At 40.3% G+C, this 22,770-nt stretch overlaps 1 protein-coding gene across 3 annotated transcripts in view; it reads right to left on the bottom strand.

Moving 5' to 3' along the window:
• Positions 1-22,770, bottom strand: part of APC6 (anaphase promoting complex 6) — a 76,225-nt gene that overhangs the window by 12,893 nt on the left and 40,562 nt on the right. For all 3 annotated transcript variants that reach the window (XR_016094916.1, XR_016094920.1, XM_088941295.1), the window contains exons 11-13: positions 19,766-19,835; positions 17,354-17,436; positions 16,357-16,470 (exon numbers count right to left, since the gene is read on the bottom strand). Coding sequence is in view for 1 of the 3 variants with exons in the window: in XM_088941295.1 (XP_088797421.1) it covers positions 16,357-16,470; positions 17,354-17,436; positions 19,766-19,835 (267 nt within the window). In the remaining 2 variants the exon portion in view is untranslated. The remainder of the gene's footprint in view (positions 1-16,356; positions 16,471-17,353; positions 17,437-19,765; positions 19,836-22,770) is intronic.

The raw sequence follows: 22,770 nt of genomic DNA, 5'->3' as shown, positions 1-22,770 counted from the left end.
ATGTCTTCCAACAAGACGTCACACTGATCACAAAAACTATAGCTCTGGTTTTCTTTGAAAATTTGAAGCATAATGAGGGATAAAAATATCTTTTCACCAATTCTGTTAAATATAATGGCATCTAATTATGAGTGAGGAGGTTCAAGTGAAGGAATGAGAGATCCATCGTATGGGCGCCCAAATTTTGCGGAATAAAGGGGCGAATTTCAAAAACTTTTCTCTCCCTTTCAACTGGGAATCGCATTCCCTATTTAGAAAATCATATTTTCAATGATCAATCTTGAACCATAAACAGAGTCAGATCTGAACCAAAAAGAGTAGGAGAGGATTACACCTGATACGGAGAAAAAGTATCTCCCAACGAAGGTGTTCACGCCCAAGGAATGATCCAATGACTGCTCCCACTGAAGATGGCGTAGTGTAGGATGGAGCAGAATCGGTAGTATTCTTCTCTAAGAATTCTGTCATTCACAAGAAACAACAGAATGGCACGTGAGCACAGCTTCCTATCAATTCTTTCTCAAAGAACTGATGTCAAGATCGAATCTTGACTTCTCCCACAACTGGAGATCGAACTGGATGTCTGGCGGCTGCAGGAAGGAGGCGGCAAGAAAGATCTTTGCAGGGATTGCAGAAATCTTTCTTCTCTGATTTCAACTCTGAGGAGGATTTGATAATGTGTTTCCTCTAAAGGTTGCCGCCCCCTCCTTTGTAACCCTAAAAGATCAACTTCTAATCCAATTAGGAGTTGCTTATCCAAATCATATTTTGATCAAACCTCTCTTTAGGTGATAAGGATAAACCCTTATCTTATCTGTAGATTAGATCAGCCTTCTCCTAATCTCATTAGGAGGTTTCTAGATCTAAATCATATTCAGATCTGGACTCTCTGAGTGGATAAGGCCCTATCCTATCTGCTGATCCATCTCAGAATTCGCCCATATTTAACTTATTAAATAAGTCCAGTTCGAAATGGGCTTTAGGCCCATTAAGCTTATGTGCTCACTTAACCTTCCTAACTGCTGCCCAGTTGGGCTTCCTTGTTTGGCGTGGGATCCAAGCATTGATCTACACATCAGCCACATGGGTTCGACCCAACCTTTGTTACAAGGCCTGGCCGAATACACTGTTATGGACAATGCACCCCCTGAAACCCATCAAATGGGCTCTATGGACCCAACACTTACCCTAAGTGGTCTCTGGGCCAAGCCACCTTGTAACACCCAGGGACTGTGGGCAAATGCAAGATTAGCCCATCAGGTATTATCCTCAATGGTCTTACACTTAACCTCTCAGCCCATAATGATCATACACTACCCGACAAGAGAGGACCTCTCCCTCGGCTGCAAGGAACAGTGTTCCACTCTCTACTTATATGGATCCCGGGAATTAAAACCTTTTGCAAACATTTTAGAAACCATAACATATACATAGCAAAACAAATCTCAATGATTGAAATCAGTTGCCAGCTGTCTTGGTTTCCATCAGTGAGAGTGCATCCCCGATCACTACCTTTGTCCGACAAAGGGGCTGATCCTATCACTATGATCACCCACTCAGATGAATTCTCAGACTGTCCCAACATACCCAGGTTTTGACCCCCGCTAAGGATCTCACTGATTGGTACATCAAAGACGGCCCAATCCGACTCTTAGTGCAGTATCATAATCGAGTCTAGGGGTCGGGTGTAACTTCTCAGTTTCGCCCATCAATCTCCAAAGTCCAGGGCAAAACTGGAAATCTGGTCCAGTTCAAAGATTCAATTAATCCTATACTGTATGTAACTAGGGTCTCACCCTGGCAGCTGAGACAGGCCACCCCAACCGACTTGGTGGAACAACAGTGTCAGCCTTATCAGGATAGGTCTCCCCAGACCGACCCACTGGCTATGAACATTCTAAACTAACACAAGTCTCATTAAGTGTCCAGTTTAAGGGTATTACACAAAAACATACCAAGGGAACATGAATCAAATATGCACTTTTATTCATTTACAATAAACTCATAAAATTCATCATTCTGAATGAAGCTAAGGGCATACAAAACTGTCCAACAGCTCCCACTTGCACTTAGGTCCGATTAGGTACAAGCCGGAGTCCCATGCTTTCCACATGTTTCTTGAACACTTTCTGTGATAGTGGCTTCGTCAATGGGTCTGCTACATTTTCCGCTAACGCTATCTTCTAAATCAGGACGTCCCCTCTACCAACAATCTCCCGCAGTACGTGGTACTTCCTCTCGATGTGCTTCGACTTCGAATGGGCTAATGGCTCCTTAGCCTGAGCAATGGCTCCATTGTTGTCACACAACAATGGGATGAGTGATGTGCTTGACGGAACTACTCCCAACTCGTGAACGAACTTCATCCACACGACTTCTTTGGCAGCCACACTTGCGGCAATGTACTCGGCCTCAGTCTTGGAGTCTGCAGTGGACGCCTGTTTGCTGCTTTTCCAGCAAACAGCACACGATCCTATCGTGAAAACATATCCAGATGTAGACTTTCTATCAACTGGATCCGACTGGAAATCGACATCTGTATACCCTTGGATCTGTAGTGAGCTACCGTCGAATACTAGACAAAACTCTTTTGTCCTTCGAAGGTACTTAAGTATGTTTTTCACAGCAGTCCAGTGCTCTTTACCCTTGGTTGGCCTGAAATCTGCTTACTACACTCACTACCTGAGCAATGTCAAGACGAGTGCACAGCACGGCGATGCTCCCTATGTCAGAGGCATAGGGAGCGTCTTTCATGCCATCAATCTCCTCAGAAGTCTTGGGAGACATCTTCTTGGAGAGAGTGATTCCATGCCTGAAAGGAACATTTCCTTTCTTGGAGTTTTCCATGATGTCGTTTTGACTCTGCTGTCAAATCGTTTGACATCAAGCAGAATCCGGATGAACCCTGTGTTTACAAGTACAATGGAGATAAGGTTACCTTCTTGGTTCTGTATGTAGATGACATTCTACTCATTGGAAATGATGTAGAAATGTTAACTACGGTGAAAGTATGGCTTTCACAGCAATTCTCCATGAAAGACTTTGGAGAAGCCTCCTATATATTGGGTCTTCAACTCTATAGAGATAGATCGAAGCGGATAATAGGATTATTCCAATCTGCTTACATTGACAAAATAGTCAAAAGATACAACATGGAAAACTCCAAGAAAGGAAATGTTCCTTTCAAAACGGATGTTCCAACTTCTAGAAGTTTGCTTAAGTCCATAAATGGTTCTATTAAGTTTACATACCATTTTTCCTGAGCTGCAGCAATGAAGCCTTGCGGCTGCTGCATATAGATATCTTCAGTAAGACCTCCATTTAGGAATGCAATTTTGACATCCATCTGCCAAATCTCATAATCATGGTATGATGCTACAGCTAGTAGGATCCTAATGGATTTAAGCATGGCCACAGGCGAAAAGGTCTCCTCATAATCGATGCCCTCTTTCTGAGTGAACCCTTTCGCCACCAGACGAGCTTTGAAGGTCTCAACCTTACCATCGGGGCCCTTCTTCCTCTTGTAAATCCATTTGCAACCGATTGCTTTTACACCAGAGAGCGGATCTACCAGAGTCCAGACTCCATTGGTCTTCATTGAGTCCACCTCTGCTCTCATGGCCTCCACCAACTTCTAAGAATCTATGTCCAACATAGCTTCCGCGTAAGTCACAGGATCCTCCTCACTAGTCAAGGTTTCCACCAGGTAACTATCCTGGTCATAACCATAACAGACTGGTGGCCTGGATACCCGAGTGGATCTTCTACGTTGGTCACTACCTGGAACTTGTGGGACATCTCCCACTGCTCCTGAGCTCTCCTCATCAAGAACTATTTCCTGACGATGGGTGTCTAGGATGTAATCGGTTTCCAAGAATTGTGGATTTCGGCTGCAGAACACTTTCTGCTCACTTGGGTCATAGAATAGGTAACCCACAGAGCCTTTTGGATAGCCTACAAATAGGCAACGACTGGTCTTGGATTCCAACTTGTCTGCACTCGTTCTTTTAACATGTGCTGGACAACCCCAAATCTTCAAGTGTCTGACACATGGTTTCTTTCCGGTCCAAAGTTCATATAGAGTGTTCGAAACCGATTTGGTTGGAACCCGATTCAGCACGTATATCGCAGTCTCTAATGCGTAACCCCAAAAGGATGTGGGCAACTCTGAGTGTATGAGAAGTGACCGGACCATATCCAATAAGGTCCTATTCCTCCTCTCTGAAACACCGTTATGTTGTGGTGTAGCAGGATGAGCTAACTGTGATACTATCCCATTGTCCTTTAAGTAGTCCCTGAATTCGTCAGAGAGATACTCGCAACCTCGATCTGATCGAAGGGCTTTAATTTCTCTCCCTAACTGTTTCTCGACCTCTTGTCTGAACTCTTTAAATTTTTCAAAGGATTCAAACTTGTCTCATTAGGTACACATAACCATATCGTGAAAAATCATCGGTGAAGGTGATGAAATACACGTGTTGATTCCATGTCCTAACACTCAGGGGACCACACACATCACTATGTATAAGGTCAAGTGTGCTTGTACATCTTTTAGGCTTACCGTTAAATGGCTGTTTTGTCATCTTGCCTTGCAGGCAAGGCTCACAAGTGGGAAGATCTTCTACAATTAGAAAATTCAAAGGACCATCCTTTACCAACCTTGTGATTCGGTCAACACCGATATGGCCAAGTCGGTAATGCCACAGGCACGTGGGATTAACTGTATCACGGGCTCTCTTCTTGGGGATTTCAGCCGACGTAGTTTCGGTTAAGTTAGTTTCTAGAGAAGGATGTAGAACATAGAGACCGTTCACCAGTTCCCCGTATGCAATGAATCTGTTATTTCTTTTAATAGTAATCGCATTACTAAAGACGACAGAATAACCATCTACACACAATTTTGATACAGAAATCAAATTTCTCATTAAATTTTGTACATAAAGGCAATCTTTTAGTACAATAGTTCCTTCTCTAAAATGTAACTCCACGATTCCTATGGCCGCGGCTGCAACAGTTGCAGTAGTCCCCAAGTAGAGCATGACTTCTCCTTCACTCAGCCTTCTGCTTACCTTGAACCCCAGCAGTGAGTTATACGCATGAGTTGAAGCCCTAGAGTCAATACACCAGGATGCAGAAGCTACCAACAAGTTGGTTTCTATAACACAAGTTTTGAGATTGCCTTTCTTGGATTCCAGGTAGGTAGGATAGTTCCTTTTCCAGTGGCCAGTCTTCTTGCAGAAGTGACAGGAATCTGATGCCTTGTCCTTCCTCAGCTTCTTGGGTTTGGCAGCCTTCTTCTGGGGCTTTCTCTTTGCCTTCTTTTTCTTGCCCGATTTGCTAGTTTCAACAAGCATGGCAATGGGCTCATACTTTTTAATCAATTCTTCGGCCCTCTGCAACATATTGCAGAGTTCCTGCAAGCTGACGTTCAGCTTGTTCATGTTGTAATTCATGATGAATGGATTAAAAGATGGAGACAGAGAGTTGAGAATAGCATTGATCTGTGTTACCAGATCCAGCCCTGATCCAAGAGCCTCCAGTTCGTTGATATAACCCATCATCCGGAGACAATGGTCGTGAACTTGTTGGCCATTGGACATCTGCACGGTCATGAACTGTTTCAAGACCTTCTACCGAGTAGAACGATTCTGCTCTTCGTACATTGTCTTGAGACTGTCCAATACGTCCTTGACAAATTTGATCTGATCGAACTGCCTCTGAATTGGGTTGTCCGCAAGGGAGTTTTTCTCCTCCCATTCTTGGTATTCTCTTCTCCGGGCCTCAGAAGCCCTATCTCTTGAACAATCTGGGGCAGGATTCTTGGCTACCTTGTCCAATTTCTCAGAGGTTAAGACCAACATAAGTTTCCTGTACCAGTCAGCATAGTTTGGGCCCTTCAGCTTGTTGTCATCAAGCAGTTTTGCAAATTGTCCGTTTGCCATTTTCTGATAGAAGAGCAAACATCAGTCCACAACCTAATTTGACTCATGTTCATTACATAAATATGAATTTTAATCTACGTTCCATTTTCATTTATTCATCTCCGAGATTTCCCTCATTTCTCAGTGACGGAGACTACGAGTTGTCTCTAAAAATGTGGGAAATCACATAGGGTGCATGGAGCCAACTGTTTCAGCTGCATAACCCCACCACCTTTCTGTGAAGGATCATATCCACTCATCATATGAGCTTTCCCTTTGGCCTCTGTCAGACAAGGTTCAGAGCCATTTTCAGGTAAACCTTTCTGTCCAGTGAGTGCTTACCCATCATGTTCGTGAACGCCAAGGTACCGTGAGAGAGTTCCCATTTTTTGGTGAAGCCCCTCCCACATCGGTCTATGACGCCCTTATCATCTTATGAAACATTCAGACAAGCCCAACAGCAAATGGATAGCCTATTTTCTAGTGCGTTTCCTCATTACTGAAGGACCCATCCTCATGCTAATGATGGAAGGCCTTTAGAGAGTTCATCATATGAATCTCCCTATCACATGCACTCATATTAGCTGGAGGGAACAGTTAATTACGCCCTAGTTAGATCTAGGTCAAACCCAAGTGGCTCCCACTGACTTTCATAAAGTCAGATTTCGGTGGGCTCAAATCGGCTAGGGTCCCATACGTAACCTCTCCATGAGGTGTGGGGCCCACCACTTTGGGAGGTCATCTAATGACCAAAAGGGACACCATGCCAATGATGTGCATTCAGCCATGGAGTGCGCAAGAGCCATTGTCGATTGAGCATGGGCCAAGTACTTATGGCCCATGTACGTAGCACATCACGCATCCATACATCATATGCAAAGATAAATTGATCAAATCAATTAATTATTTGTAAAACCCATTTTAAATCCATAATATTAACCATTAATATCATCTACGTATATGGGCCGAATCAGGGTTGATGGGTTCAGCACATATAGCTTTATCCGCAGAGTGGGCTTTTAGCAGTTTTAACCATTTAAAACTGGGCCTTTATAGGTTGGGCTGAATTAACCATTTAATCAAATACCAATCCTCAGACCCATTAGTGGGAAAAATAGAGTTGACTTTCAGCCTTGACCGAACCCTAGATTTGGTCCAAACAATTTGAACCAATCTTGGTTCAAATGGGTCTAGGGTTTGATCTTTAATCAGTCTATCAGGGTTGTTCGTACAATCCTTCCTGCAAAACAGAGGTTAGATCACAGGTTGCAGTTTCACAAACTGCAAATCGCAGATAGCGATTCTCCCATCTGCGAAATCTCCTCCTCTACGAGTTCTCATTCTCTGCGCAGCCAACTTCGATCCAAAATAAAATAAATAGAAATCCTAATTTCTATTAATAATTACATCAAATCGAATACCTATACATTCAGTCTAAAATTAAAAAATATATATATATTTTACAGACCAAATGTAATAAAATAATCCATAATCTGCAAAATCGCAGGTTCCCTGCACAAATCAAGAACTCGATCTCCTCTTGTACGAACTGCCCATAAATCAAGAAAATCATAAAGAACAATTCTAAATAATAATCAGATTTATGTAAAATTTAATTTCAGATTATTCGCCCATAATTTTGGGAACAAATTTCCCAAAACCCATATCTGCGCAAATTGGGTAGAACGCCTTCTGCCCATTTACGCAGGTTCAAATCTGAAACAAATTGGTTCAAGATTTGAACCATGGCTCTGATACCACTGAAGGGATGAGAGATCCATCGTATGGGCACGCAAATCTTGCAGAATAAAGGGGTGAATTTCAAAAATTTCTCTCCCTTTCAACTTGGAATCACATTCCCTATTTAGAAAATCAAATTTTCAATGATCAATATTGAACATTAACTAAGCCAGATCTAAACCAAAAGGAGGAGAGGATTATACCTGATACGGAGAAAAAGTATCTCCCAACGAAGGTGTTTACGCCCTAGGAAGGATCCAAAGACTGCTCCCACTGAAGATGGCACAGTGCAGGATGGAGCAGAATCAGCAGTATTCTTCTCCAAGAATTCCGTCCTTCGCAAGAAACAGCGAATGGCACGTGAGCACAGCTTCCTATCAATTCTTTCTCAAAGAACTGATGTCAAGATCGAATATTGACTTCTCCCACAACTGGAGATCAAACTGGATGTCTGGCGGCTACAGGAAGGAGGCGGCAAGAAAGATCTTTGCAGGGATTGCAGAAATCTTTCTTCTCTGATTTCAACTCTGAAGAGAATCTGATTATGTGTTTTCTCTAAAGGTTGCCGCCCCCTCCTTTGTAACCCTAAAAGATCAGCTTCTAATCCAATTAGGAGTTGCTTATCCAAATCATATTTGGATCAGACCTCTCTTTAGGTGATAAGGATAAACCCTTACCTTATCTGTAGATTAGATCAGCCTTCTCCTAATCTCATTAGGAGGTTTCTAGATCTAAATCATATTCAGATCTGGACTCTCTGAGTGGATAGGGTTAAGACCCTATCCTATCTGCTGATCCATCTCAAAATTCGCCCATATTTAACTTATTAAATAAGTCCAGTTCGAAATGGGCTTTAGGCCCATTAAGCTTATGTGCTCACTTAACCTTCCTAATTGCTGCCCAGTTGGGCTTCCTTGTATGGCATGGGACCCAAGCATTGATGTACACATCAGCCACACGGGTTCGGCCCAGCCTTTGTTACAAGGCCTGGCCGAATACACTGTTATGGACAGTGCACCCCCTGAAACCCATCAAATGGGCTCTATGGGCCCAACACTTACCCTAAGTGGCCCCTGGGCCAAGCCACCTTGTAACACCCAGGGATTGTGGGCAGATGCAAGATTAGCCCATCAGGTATTATCCTCAATGGTCTTACACTTAACCTCTCAGCCCATAATGATCATACACTGACCAACAAGAGAGGACCTCTCCCTCGGCTGCAAGTAATAGTGTTGCACTCTCTACTTATATGGATCCCGGGAATTAAAACCTTTTGCAAACATTTTAGAAACCATAATATATACTTTATATCTCATATAAAATATACTTTGCAAAACAAATCTCAACGATTGAAATCGACTGTCGGCAGTCTTGGTTTCCATCAGTGAGAGTACACCCCCGATCATTACTTTTGTCCGACAAAGGGGTTAATCCTGTCACTAGGATCACCCACTCAGATGAATTCTCAGACTGTCCCAATATACCCAGGTTTTGATCCCCGCTAAGGATCTCACTGATTGGTACATCAAAGACAGCCCAATCCGACTCCTAGTGCAGTAACATAATCGAGTCTAGGGGTCGGGTGTAACTTTCCATCTAGGGGAATGCATGTATTGGCTGATAACACTAACTGCATAACTGATATCTGGCCGAGTGAGGTAGAGATATAGGAGCTTTCCAACCAACCGTTGGAGCATAACTTTGTCTTCAAGAGGCTCCCCGCTCTCTGCACTAATCTTGTGATTCTGTTCAATGGGTGTATCAGCAGGCTTAACACCTAACTTTCTAGTTTCCGCCAATAAATCTAGAACATATTTTCTTTGAGAGATAAAAGATCCCTTATTTAGATCTAGCAACCTCAATACTCAAAAAGTACCATAGTGTACCAAGATCTTTCACCTCAAACTCTTGACGAAGGAGTTGTTTGAGAGACTCAACCTCACTACTATTATTTTCGATCACTACAATATCATCCACATACACAACAAGCAGGGTCAGAGAGGAGTCCACCCTCTTAATGAACAGTGTATGATTTGACTGGGCCTATACATAACCGAATTTTCCAAGGGTTAGTCTGAATCTATCAAACCAGGCCCTAGGTGACTGTTTCAAACCATACAATGCCTTGTTCAGTCGGCAAACCTTCTTACCTGTCTCTGTATCATAGAATCCAGAAGGCAACTACATGTAGACCTCTTCTTGTAAGTCTCCATTCAGAAAAGCATTTTTAACATCCATCTGGAACAGGGGCCAAGAATGACTTGCTGCAAGGGATAACAAAACTCGAATGGTGGTCATCTTGGCTACTGGGGCAAAGGTCTCCAAATAGTCTATACCATAAGTTTGGGTGAACCCCTTTGCAACCAACCGGGCTTTGTACCTTTCAACAGAGCCATCAGAATTATGCTTCACAGTAAATACCCATCTATATCCAACCGGTTTCTTTCCTTTGGGTAGGTCAACTAGCACCCAAGTATTATTTTTCAACAGGGCATCCATTTCAACTTGCATTGCATCTTTCCACTATGGAACTAATAAGGCTTCTTGCACTATTCTTGGAATAGGGACATTGGCAATGGAAGTGAGATAGGACCGGTAAGAGGGAGATAGGCGACCATAGGATAAAAACTGGGAAATGCAGTGAGTTGTAGATGTGGTGCAATGTCATTTCCCTTTGCGGACAGCAATAGGGAGGTCAAGGTCATCCGCAGGAGGTAAAGGAACAGTGGAAGGTGTATCAGTGGGCTCTGGGACTGTAATACCTGGATCTGGAGCCGCAAAAGGAACTGGAGTTGGCCTAGACTGCCGATGACTGGGATCAACATGCCTGCATCGCCTGTAATAGACTCCCAACTCCTAATCCCTCTTACCACCCTCACCATTACAGCCTTCATCACCCAATGGAATAGGTAAAGAAACAGCCCCACTCCCACTGCGCTCCCCCTGAGGAAAAAGACCCAAATCCCCACTTTCACTGCTCTCCCCCTGAGGAGAAACCCTAGGATAAAAGGGTGTCTCCTCAAAGAAGGTGACATCCATGGAGACAAACTTCTTCACCGAAACAGGATCATAGCAACAATAACCTTTTGAGTTTGTGCATAGCCGAGGAAAATGCATTTGGAGGCCTTAGGGTCAAACTTGGAATGATGGGGCCCGAGAAGCTGAACGAAACAAGTACAACCAAAGGCCCGAGAAACTTGGAATGATGGGGCACCTCAAACTTGGAACGATGGGGCCCGAGAAACTTGGAGGCCTTTCAGCAACTCCGTTCTGCTGTGGTGTATGAGGGCAAGTGACAAGAAATAATAGTAGTGAGATTGAGTCCCTCAAACAGCTCCATCAAGAGTTTGAGGTGAAAGATCTTGGTACACTACGGTACTTTTTGGGTATTGAGGTTGCTAGATCTAAACAAGGGATCTTTATCTCTCAGAGAAAATATGTTCTAGATCTGTTGGGCCGAACTCTTGTTATCCTCTTGGAAAGTGCTTGTTTTAGGGTTTTCTCCCAGAGGTGATCAGTTTTAGGGTTTCACATTGACCCTACGACAAAACCTAACTGGACGGACTGCTTGGAAAGTGCGGCTGAGCACTTATTTCAGACCTACGATTGAAACCCTAATTCTGTTTCAGCATCTCAAATTGCTCTCTAAGCTGGTTTCAGACCTATTTTTGGTTTCAAGCTCTTTTAGGAGGTGAAAACTTGTACGGAGTGCTTGGTACTATGATTGTTGATTGGTTTCAGATCAGATTTATACTGGTTTCATGCATATATTGTGGTTTGCCGCAAGGTTAATGTCAAACCCTAGAACAGAGAGACAACCCTAAAACAGTTCGGCCGCTCCTTCTAGATAGGTCCAACCTATCTTGACTGATAGCAGTCTCTAGAAAATAAATAAGACTTACCCAGAGAATGCTGTTCGCTACCTTCCAAGGTTGCCTGAACCCTAGCCTTCTCTAATTCTTCCTAATTACCAACACTCTGCAAGTCGTGGCAGTCTTCAACAGTTGCAAACCTCTTCTGGTAACCTCCAAGAATCAGCCAACGTATACTTCTTCATAAGCTTCCAGCCCTAGATAATTCTCGTGTGGTCGGCTGGACTAGACTCACATGAGAAACCCTAGATAGATAGGCTCTGATACCAAGTAGACGATCAAGACTACAATCAGCCTTGAACCCTAATAGATTTCAGATTAGGAAAAGTTGAAGAAAAGAAAGAGAAAGGAAAAAAGAGAGAAGAACTGGAGAAACAAAGGTTAAAAGAAGGGACAGATTCAGAATGATCTGCCGCCGCCACTCTCTTAGTATTTATAGGTTATGTTCAGTACATAGGGAAAAGGACAGATCTGCCATTAGTACTTACATGACAAATAAAGCAAATAAGAAACTGAAATAACAAACTGAACACCAACTGACACTACCATGACTGAAACAAATAATTACACATACTGTCCTACGAACACAGTGGGGACCACAGCTGTGGGGCCCACATAAGTGTTCTCTACAGCATCCGCCCTATCACCAATTTTGAGTCCCCTTCCACTTCAATATGTTGTACACCCAACTGTTTCACTAGTCACTGCCCTTGAAGGAGAGTTAATACTTCAGTCATTAGGGAGTCTCCCATTCCTATTTACACAGCCACAATCTTTCCTTCTCCATCTCTTATCACACCTCCTATCCCTGAAGGACCCAGATTACCAAAGGAGCTTTTATCAAGGTTTAGTTTACACCTTTGGTTCACTAGAGGAACCCAACTTTCCAGAATCAATTGGGGAATAGACAATTAGACACTAAGAGAGAAATCAATTAAGCCTCCTTTTCTGCAGCTTTTTTTTGAAAGGTAAAGTAAGATTTCATTAATTCAAATTGAACAAATTACAACAGGAGATAGCCACTTAAGGACTAGACAGAGCACAAGGCCAAGTTACAGATTCCAAATGGACTTAGATCTAAACAACTCAGGTACATTCAGGTTCTTAAAGTCAGGAGTTACAGACACGAAAGAGATCAGCTTGCTAACCGCCTGCTGCACTACCTCATCAGTGCTCTTTGTCTTGTTGCATAAGACTCTCCTGTTCCTTTCTAACAAGATTACCCAAAGAACAGCCGCAGGAACTGTCTTCCATATTAATTTTCCTTTTTTCTTCAGGCCTGGAATCTCCCAACAGAACAGCAGGCCTTTGACTGAATTTGGCATGACCCAGCAAAGATCAATAGCCCTAAGAAAATGATCCCGTACTGTGGAGGAGATAGGGCAGTGGATACACAGGTGGTCTGTGGATTCAGAAAATAGACCACACAGCAAGTAAGAGAGATGAAGATTTCTCCTATCCAAATTTTAGAGCGGCATTTGTTCAGCACCATTGTCCACACAAGGAAGTTGGACTTAGGGGGAGAACTAGGATTCCACACTTGATAACAGAGAAAGTCAGCACCACTTCCTTTTCTGCAGCAAATCACAAGTGTTTATCTTATTCTGAACCACTTCCCAACAGAAAACCTTAACTCTGGGTGATACTGGAATACATCAAACTTCTTTAGCTGAAAGGACATGGCCTGTGATGCAGGAGCTGAAGAGTCAAAATTGGAATTTTATGATATTTTATGTATTTCTGTATTTTTGGACAGTAGGGGTATTTTTGTCATTTTTGCAATTTTCAGCGGGGTCCAATGATAGGGTTTAAATTGCCTATTTATAGTTTGTTTATGTTTAAATTCAGAGTCATTGCATAAGTAGGATTAGAATTATTGAGTCTTCTTTGAATTGAAATATGATATGACAGCTTAGTTTGAGTCCTACTAGGATTATCAAGTCAAACAGTTTGACTCCTAAGACTATTATGAGTCTAACAGTTTGACTCCTAGGATTATTATGAGTTTAGAGTCTATAAATATGTATGGGCGTTTTACACAAAGGCAATGTAATTTATAGAGTTTTCTTCAGCTTATGCTAGCTATGGTGAGTGATTCACATGCCCTAGAGTGATTCTAGGCACCCTGTGAGTGATTCCAGGTATTTTCTCTTCTTTCTCTCCTTATTTTCTCTCTTATTCCTTCAAGAAGCTATTACAGCCATCAACAGCAATAAATTTCTGACCAAGAAGACCATTCAACACTCTTTAAGGACTAGAACTGAGCTGATCCTACATCAGCCTGACTAGAAGAAAGAAGGGCATAAAATAAAAAGGCACATTAAAAGAACCCAGAAGGAGAGGCTGACCAACTCGTCAAGAGCCTCCATTTCAGACTCTCTTAACCCTCTTCTCAGGCATAGATCCCAAGCACCCCCATCACAGTGGAATTCAGAGACTGGTTTAAATTTTTGTAAGGAAATGGAATAGATAAAAGGGAATCTATCCATGAGAAAGCTCTTCCCTAACAGATGTCCTCCCAGAAAAAAGAACTTTAGCACCAGTGCAAGCATCATACCTTACAAAAGGAAGGAATAAAGGAAGAATACCATGAATTTCTTTCCAAGGGGAGGAGTGGGATGCCCTCAGGTCAAGACCAGCATCCCAACCATTTACTGAATGACCATGAATGCTTACATTCATGTGCCACAACCTATCCTACTCAAGAGGCAATCTCTAAATCTACTTACCTAACAAAGCTATATTCCTCTTTTTGATATTACCTATTCGAAGACCCCTTTGCTCCCTACATCTAGTCTCCAACTCCCACTTTACCAAAAGACTCTTCTTTGAATCCCCCAGCTCCCACAAGAAATCTCTGATGAATTTCTCAAGTTTACTAGCAACCCCCATTGGAACGCTAAAAGTGGATAAAAATAGACCAGTAAATTTGCTAAGCTGGACTTAATTAGGATTATCCTGCCTCCTAACAAAATGTAGTTCCTTTTCCACTACTAGGTATCAAAACCTCTCAAAGAAAGGGTCCCCCCCCCCCTGCAACATCAAACCCAAATAGAACAAAAGCCATTCTCTCACCTCACACCCTAAGATTGCAGCAAGTCTACGTCCTTAAACTAGCTATATTTATACCTGCCACACAACTTTATTCCCCAGTTCACCTTGAGATTAGACACCCTTTCAAAGTAATTAACTAGAGTTCCAAGATTAGACAATTCAATACATCAAATCATCCACAAATTGTAGATGAGACACGACCACTTCCTCCCTACTCTCCAACCCTTGACATGATTCAATACATCAGCTCGGAAATCAAACTACTCAAGACATCTGTTACCATAGTGAAGAGAGGGTGATATTTGATCACCTTGTCTAAGTCCCATTTTAGCTGGAAAGCAATCCCTAGCCACACCATTAACCAACATATAGTGACAAGAAGAGATACAATCCTTTATCCATTTGCACCATCTATCATCAAATCCCCTTCTCCTCAAGACTTCCAGTAGAAATTCCCAATCAACCATATCATAAGCCTTTTCCAAGTCCAACTTACAAACCAATTCATGTTTCCCTTCTTCTTATTGTAATCAATATATTCATTTGCCACAAGGATTTGATCTATGACTTGTCTACCAACCACAACTCATAAATATGCTGTTACTGGGAGAGATTAGAGAAAGGAGAACTTTTTTTCCTCAAAGCCAAAACCTTCGCAATGATCTTGTACATGTTGCCCACCAAACTAATGGGACTAAAATCCTTAGGATGCCTCGCATCCACCTTTTTAGGGATTAGAGCTATGAAAGTGGCATTTGCTCCTGAATTTATTCTTCCTCTCTCATGGAATTCCTCAAAAACTCCCATAGGACAATCAACTTTAGTGGTTCCTCCTCTTCACTCAGGTTTTGCTAAAATTGTACACTATCATCATATCTTGGTCTGACATATCTCAAAGTTCTTTTAATTCCTAAGCATGTCACTTCAGAGTTATGACCTTCCCTCTTAAATCTGTTTGATCAAAGTATGACATCAGCCCATACAGGTTTCCTTTCTATTTTTCCAAAATATGGGCTGTGTTAAATATTTATCATATTTTTTATGGTATACTTGCAGTCTTTATGAACACGCATATGAGGTTACATAGTTATTTAAATTTAGCTATTACACATTTTTAGCCAACTAGTCAACGTATCACCTACAAAATCCAAAACCACAAGTAAATTGCCTTGATACGTCAACATCTATGGAATACAAAACAAAATAGTGCATGATATGCCTTTGAAGGCAAAAATTCCTGAAGAACTAGGATTTGCAAGAACTCCCATCATGGCAATGGAAACAAAAGCACAATAGGTTCACCAATGGGCAGTAATTATCAGTAAACAGCAGCAACAGAACACACATAACTGTGCTTGAACATAATTTCTTTTTTTGGTCAGTTGAAAACATAACCTGTGCCATTTAATTGGGAACAAGAGATGTTTGTTTAGAATGAAATTACTTGTTTATTAAGTTTTACCACAATTATGACATTTATAGAATTTTGTCAATAAATACTGCACATATCGATTCTATGAAGAAAGAAATAATAACAATAATTAAATTATTCCCCAATAACTTGTCCAGTAAAATGCATTTAAAAGAGAGAGGTAACCAAGATATCAAGCAACAATAAGAGCCAGCCGTTCCATTTCATCACGTTCAATTTGGAAGAGTAACTTTCATGCATTAATATATAACTAGCTTTCCAACACACAATATGAAAACCAGAAAAAAAAAAAAAAAAACTACTACAACAATTTTACACATTTCCGCATAGAACATACTTTAACTTCCTTAAGGCATGAGCAAGATTCACCACCGTTGGCTCCCACATTTCACTTAAAGATGAAGGAATGTGTGCCAATGTTTTCTCAAACCACCAGACTGCCTTTTTATACCTAAAGCGCATCCAACAGACAATGAGGTACAAAATCAGAGTACTGAATACAAATGACTAGAATAAAATACTAAAATTATCAAAATAATAAATACTACTACAAAACAATCTAAGAGTTCTCAATGAAAACTAGAAGGAATTGCAAAAAAAACAGTCAACAAGACTACAAGGTAGAAGCAACAAATTGTAGTCTTAGCTGCTTTTCTCATTGTTTTAACCCATGTGGAAAAGGTTATCTAGTAGTTGGTGACTTTGAATGATAGACTAAATAGTAACTTTGTCATTAATTAAAAGGTTAGATCACCAATGTTTTAATCAGCACATAAAACCATTTCTCAACCTATAATGCCCAGATACAGAAACTAACAAGAACATTGATACAGAAACAGGTTACGAATGCATATTCTGGTTGAATTGTTTCTGCAGGTGCCAAATTCTAAAACTATGAATGAGTTGGATTTCTTTTCTAAAAAAAAAAAAACTTGAAACCTTATAGACCTAGAAGCAAAGTTTAAATATAAAAGAACTCATGATCATCCTTGTAGGAAATGGAAAGGATATAAAGTTTATGGATTCTTCACTCTTGGCAGAAGCACTTGTCAAAATTAGCAAGGATAGTAGACAGTAGCAGGACACCAAGTGCTAGAAGCAGTGAAAGAAGATTTTTGTCAACTTAAGGTAAAGTTATTGACCAAATAGTCTGGACTCGTAACCCCAATCACTTTCTTTTAATATATGAAGCTAGCATTAAATGACAACAATCTAATATAACCTAAACAATGTCAACTGTGTATGGAATAGTACAGTGTATATAAGTATGACGAGATTGATGCATGACAAAAAGAAACTAGAGCAGTACATGTCATGAGCCTTGAATTCCTTACTCCTTCATATGATAAGCAACAACACCAAGTTCATTATATACAAGTGGATCTGAAGGGCAAATTGTCTTTGCCTGCAGGAAAAACTGACCACAGAAAAGCCCAATAAGATTTTGATATTTCATTCATGATTAAAATGTACTTCCTTCCATAATTCCTCAAACGGTTCTCAAGTCACATGCATTAAGATACAACTCTAGATAACCAACAACAGAAAACAATTCACAGTATATATAAGAAGCCAGTGATATGAAAAACAATGAATTTTAATGCCAATAAAGAACCATGGAATGATGAAATTGTGGGCAGAACAAATTTGTTCCTTTCAGAAGGTTTTTTTTAATAACTTTTTGAAGGGCCACACAACGAAAGGTAGCCCATCACCCAACCCATAACCCCTCCCCCAACCCAGGTGCAGCCAGGATTCAATCCCAAGTCTCTGCTACGACCAGCAGGAGACCTTACCGACCAGCTGGTTGGAACCTTTCTTCCTTTCAGAAGGTATTGAACCACAAAAGAAGATAGAATGGAGCAACCATACAAATTTGTTTGGTACCTTGACCCAAATGCTTTACATCTACTCATAAAACTTGATCACTACTAAATCAAAGAAAACAACGTCTCGAATGCAAACCATTTCATCATGTACTAGTACTTCTGCTAGTTCCATTTTTCAGTCCTATTGAGATTTGGTTTGAACATACTTGCTAATATATAACAGAGTGTATCTGTCTACCCACTTCTCATTACAAATATGAGAAAAATGTGCACATGTCACATGCAAGGGTTTCTTTTTGTTCATAAATCAATCCTTCTATGTTCTTGTATCGCAGAGACATGGGGTGTTATTAAATTGAACATCAGGCAGTTTAATTCCATAAAACCTTTTTCAGTTTTGTAGCTCCTCTGATATATGTGCAACTACAATATTGAACTAGAGATCGAAAGTAAAGACTCTTAATAATCAACTTACTAAGGTATGCAACTCAGCCAACTGTCCTTTTTTTGCTTGAATTTCTTAATCCATTTACCTGTACACTTCCTTTTTTTTTTTTGAGGAAAAGACAATTTGTATTAATCAAAAAGGGAAAGAGTGTACATGAGAAGATGTACAATGTAGGGCCATGAAGAAACAAAAGCACATGAGCCCATACAATTAAAATGGCAACGCATTTGCACTATTAAAAAAAAGATCCCTTACCAATCCAAACCAATTCAGATTTAGCTAAACTATCTGCCAACTGGTTCGATTCTCTTGGAATCCATCTGCAACTCCAATTTAAAGAAGAGGAAATGTCATGGATGATGGATCTCAAGAATAAGGTGACCACACTTCCAAGGGCTTGAGTCCCTGAACTTAGCCCAATTTATAGTGTTTCTGGAATCTCCTTCTATCACCAGATTTCTGACCTGCTGCTGAGTAGCAATCCAGAACCCCTCAAGGAGAGAATGGATTCCAGCACTAGCTGCATCTGAAGTTGAAGTCCGAGCACTAGAAGCCCAAACCAGGCCCTCAAAGACTTGGTCAAGGAAGAACAGCCAGAGGCTTCTAGGCTTCTAGCTACCATGCAATTGATAAGCAAGTGACCAACTGACTCCCCGACATTATAGCACGACACAAACATGAGGATACCGATAAATGTACAGCTTTCCCTTCTTCTCTTGCAGGTTGTCACAAGTGTTAAGCTTACTCCATATTTCCTCTCTAGAACCACACTTACCTGAATCTTTTTTGGCCATTTTACACTACCACCTTGGGCTTTGTCCTTGTGGCATTACATTTAATATGTTTTCTTAAAAACTAATAAAGAGAAAATGTTGATGCAAAGAATCTAGAAATGGAGATTTAAAGTAACTGATTAATTAAGCATAGCAGAACCCAATTGATCATATGACAGCCTCCTAATAATGCTGATACATCCCTATAATATAATATTTAAATTATCCATTAATTCAACTAATTCAACCACCCCCAACAAATAGAAAAAAAAAAAGAAGAAAACCATTCATCATTAGTGCTTATAGAATGTAGCTATCTTAATAGTCCACAACTCAACTAAGCATTTGCCCCAACTATTTGGGATCAGGTACATGTTCCAACATTCCACTCAGTTCGGTGCCATATCTAAAAGTATGGACCCTTATACCATTGCACAATACCATGCCATGCCTGAATATTTTGTTGTTCTGATTAGAGATCCAAAATTCTTAAAGTTGTGTTATTGTAACATTAACTTGATAAAGATTTTGTAATGAGATTTATTTATGTATCAAAATTAGGTCCTTGCAACAACTGTCAGTAGGTAAAACATCTATAAGGAACAAATATATATTAACACTAGGACTGATAAATCATATGCATGGATACCATATTGTGGTTGGAAATGTTTAGACTTTAGAAGAATGAAGCTTCACCTGTTCTGCAAGTTTAAAGCTGTGTGTTCGCATGTATTCCATCCCAATATACAATGTTGGTAAATGGCATCTGGTTTAAGACAATAATAAAATCCAACCCGTAAATAGAAAAATTCATAATTTATAAGATGGCATCAACCATGCATAGCTTGTGGAAATAATAAATAATCATATTACACATATGAAAGAATCAAAACAAAAACAAATGAATTGAACAATTGTCAGAATAAGGAAATCAGACCAAATCCTATATCCCAATATTTTGATATTCTAAACAGTTAAACAACAAAAAATCAGATCTCTTTGTCGGGCATAATCCCTTAATAACAATGTGGTAAAGCTTGGTTTCCAATTTTCCAGATAATGACGGAGTTTGGGTAAGTAGAATCACTGTCTTGAGCAAAATTGTGTACTGTGATTTTCTTATTTTTATTTATAATCTAATGCTTCTAGGATCCTGCATCCTTGCTATACGCAAAATGCAAACCGCAGACAAAGTTTATGCATCTTAAGACATAAATCTATGTCTTTGAACTTTTACTAAATTTTTCTAACCTATGATGAATTGACAAAACTACTCATGGAGTACATACTCTTGAGTTGTTTCTGGTCACATTCGATAACTTTCAATTGAGAAAATAGCCTTTTCACGTCTACCTTGATAAGAGTTGTTTCTGGTCACTTTAAAGCTAGAATTAGGATTTCTAAAGGAAGATCGTTAAGTCTACAAATAGAGTCATTGCAACTGAAATTTTAGAACTACTAAATAAAAGTTTGATTTAGGGAGTTCTGGTTATATCCACGAATCTCTCCATTTATTCAATTATTCCCTCCTCTAAGGCTAGGTGGTTTTTCTTAGAAAAGTTAACTATTTCATTCAAGGAGGTGCCTTGAGAAATGAATTTGGAGAGGTCGTATTTCTTTACTCAGGTCCTTTGGAGATTGGGGACTCTACTAGGGCAGAATTATTAGCTGCCTTACAAGGGGTCCAATTTGAAAGTCAATTACGTGTGGAGCAGCTTTTGATTGAAGGGGACTCCAAGGTGGTGGTCGGGTGGTTGAAGAACCCAGAGCAAGTTGTGTGGTGGTATAAGAATGAAATCAAGAAATTTAAATGGCTTACATGTAACATGTCTGTGAGAATACAGTGGGTGGGGAGATCGGCAAAGGCATTGGCTGAAGGTCTAGCCAAGCAAGGAGCAAGTAGGGAAAAATTGTTTTGGGCTCAGTTGTAACTTGATATTTACCTCTTCTGTAATTTGTTTGGGAGAGGCCGCAGCTTACGCCTCTCCAAGGAATGCTTGTATCAGTTTGAATCTCCAAATTAATAATGTTCTTCATTACATATTAAAAAAAAAAAAAAAAAAAAAAAAAAAACTATTTCATTCAAGTAAAAGGATTGAGATGTACAGCATGAAAGGCTAAGCAACAAAAAACACAAAAACCACCCATCAACTATCAGGTAGTTTATTTGCACAATAGAAAAAGTTCCTCTCCAATCCTGACATAGCTCAGTGATCAGCCTTATGGTTCAGTTCTCTTGGGATCCATCTAAAAAAGCAGCCAAGATGAGTAGCCAGCTCTGAAATTTATAGAAGGAGGTGGGCCAGCCTCCAAGGCCCAGTCCTAGGTTTACTTCCCAGCCGATCACATTCTTTGAGTCACCCTCAACCAGCAAGGGAACAGCTTGTATAGCTTTAACAGATCTGAGGCCTACAAGGAAGGCCCTAGCCTCTGCTTCAGAAGCCACCCTTCTTTGCCGTAACAGGCCCCACTAAAGGTCCAACCAGAATGTCATTTGAATTCAGGATAATCCCTCCAATTCCTGCTTGAACTTCACTTCAACTGGTGAATGAAATCACAATTTTTATTTGGAGGGGCCCAATAGCTGCCTTTCAAACAGAGATCAAGAAAGAACTGCCAATTCCACAAGTCACTTTACAGTTGATAAGACCAAGTGGTTTATCTCTCTACTCAAAGTTCCAAAAACAAGATTTCTTCCCTTCTTCCAAATTTGGTACTGCTTCATTGTTGGAATCCAATTTCCCAAGTATTCTTAAGCAGACAGCAAGCTGTCTACTTGCTTCTCACCTCTATTAATGATCATTAATTACCCAACATCAACCCAGAAAGCTCACAACCAGTGTGTTAAAAGTGCAAGGCGCAAAAGAAGTGCATGGAGCAATTTGCGCCCAAGGCACAAGGCGCACACCTTTTCGAAGCAAGGAGCAAAAATACAAAGAAGAAATCAAAAAATGCCAAAAATTTTAAAAACAAATGCAAAAATTAAAAAATAGTAATCATAATATAAATAAAATATAAACTTTAATTTCAAAAGAAATATTTTAAAAAACCTATTATCTAAAATTAAAATACATAAATGTAAAATGTAAAGCTTATTCAAATGAAATTTTAAAAAATGAAATTAAACAAATAAAACGTTTTCAAGCATGTAAAACCCACAATTTATTTTTTTTCCTCAATTGCATTAGTTTAAATAGCTAGTGTGATGTAAAACATCTTGCATTCTTTTGTTGTTATTTCTTTTGAAGAACTACACAACAGGGGGTAGCCCATCCCCCAACCCATAACCCCTCCAACCCAGGTGCGGGTGGGATTCGATCCCAAGTCTCCGCTACAACCAGCAAGAGACCGTACCAACCAACTGGTTGGCACCTTACAAAAAACGTCTCATTCTTGGCTCTACAAGCCACCTTTGTACCAAAGCCCTCGAAGCAAGCCTAAATAAATCCATGTTAAGAGTCTTAAATTCTTAATCCTTACACAAAAATAAATGATTTGATGTGGACAGAAAAACAAATTACATGCAGCATTTCAAGTATTCAGCAATAAGCACAAGAAATACCAAGCTGAAAGCAACAAAACAAGTTGGATTTTTAGGGATTTCAGACCTGAACCTGAAGTACAACTCCTGGAACAGTTCCGCTATATAACAATGGCAGCAAGCTGGCCTCCTGTGCGGACACATAGTGATAGAGGGATTG

Source organism: Nelumbo lutea, chromosome 1 (genome assembly GCF_056320005.1).
Source record: "Nelumbo lutea isolate HS-2025 chromosome 1, American lotus-T2T, whole genome shotgun sequence".
Taxonomy (NCBI): domain Eukaryota; kingdom Viridiplantae; phylum Streptophyta; class Magnoliopsida; order Proteales; family Nelumbonaceae; genus Nelumbo; species Nelumbo lutea.
This window is presented reverse-complemented; position numbering and strand designations above follow the sequence as displayed.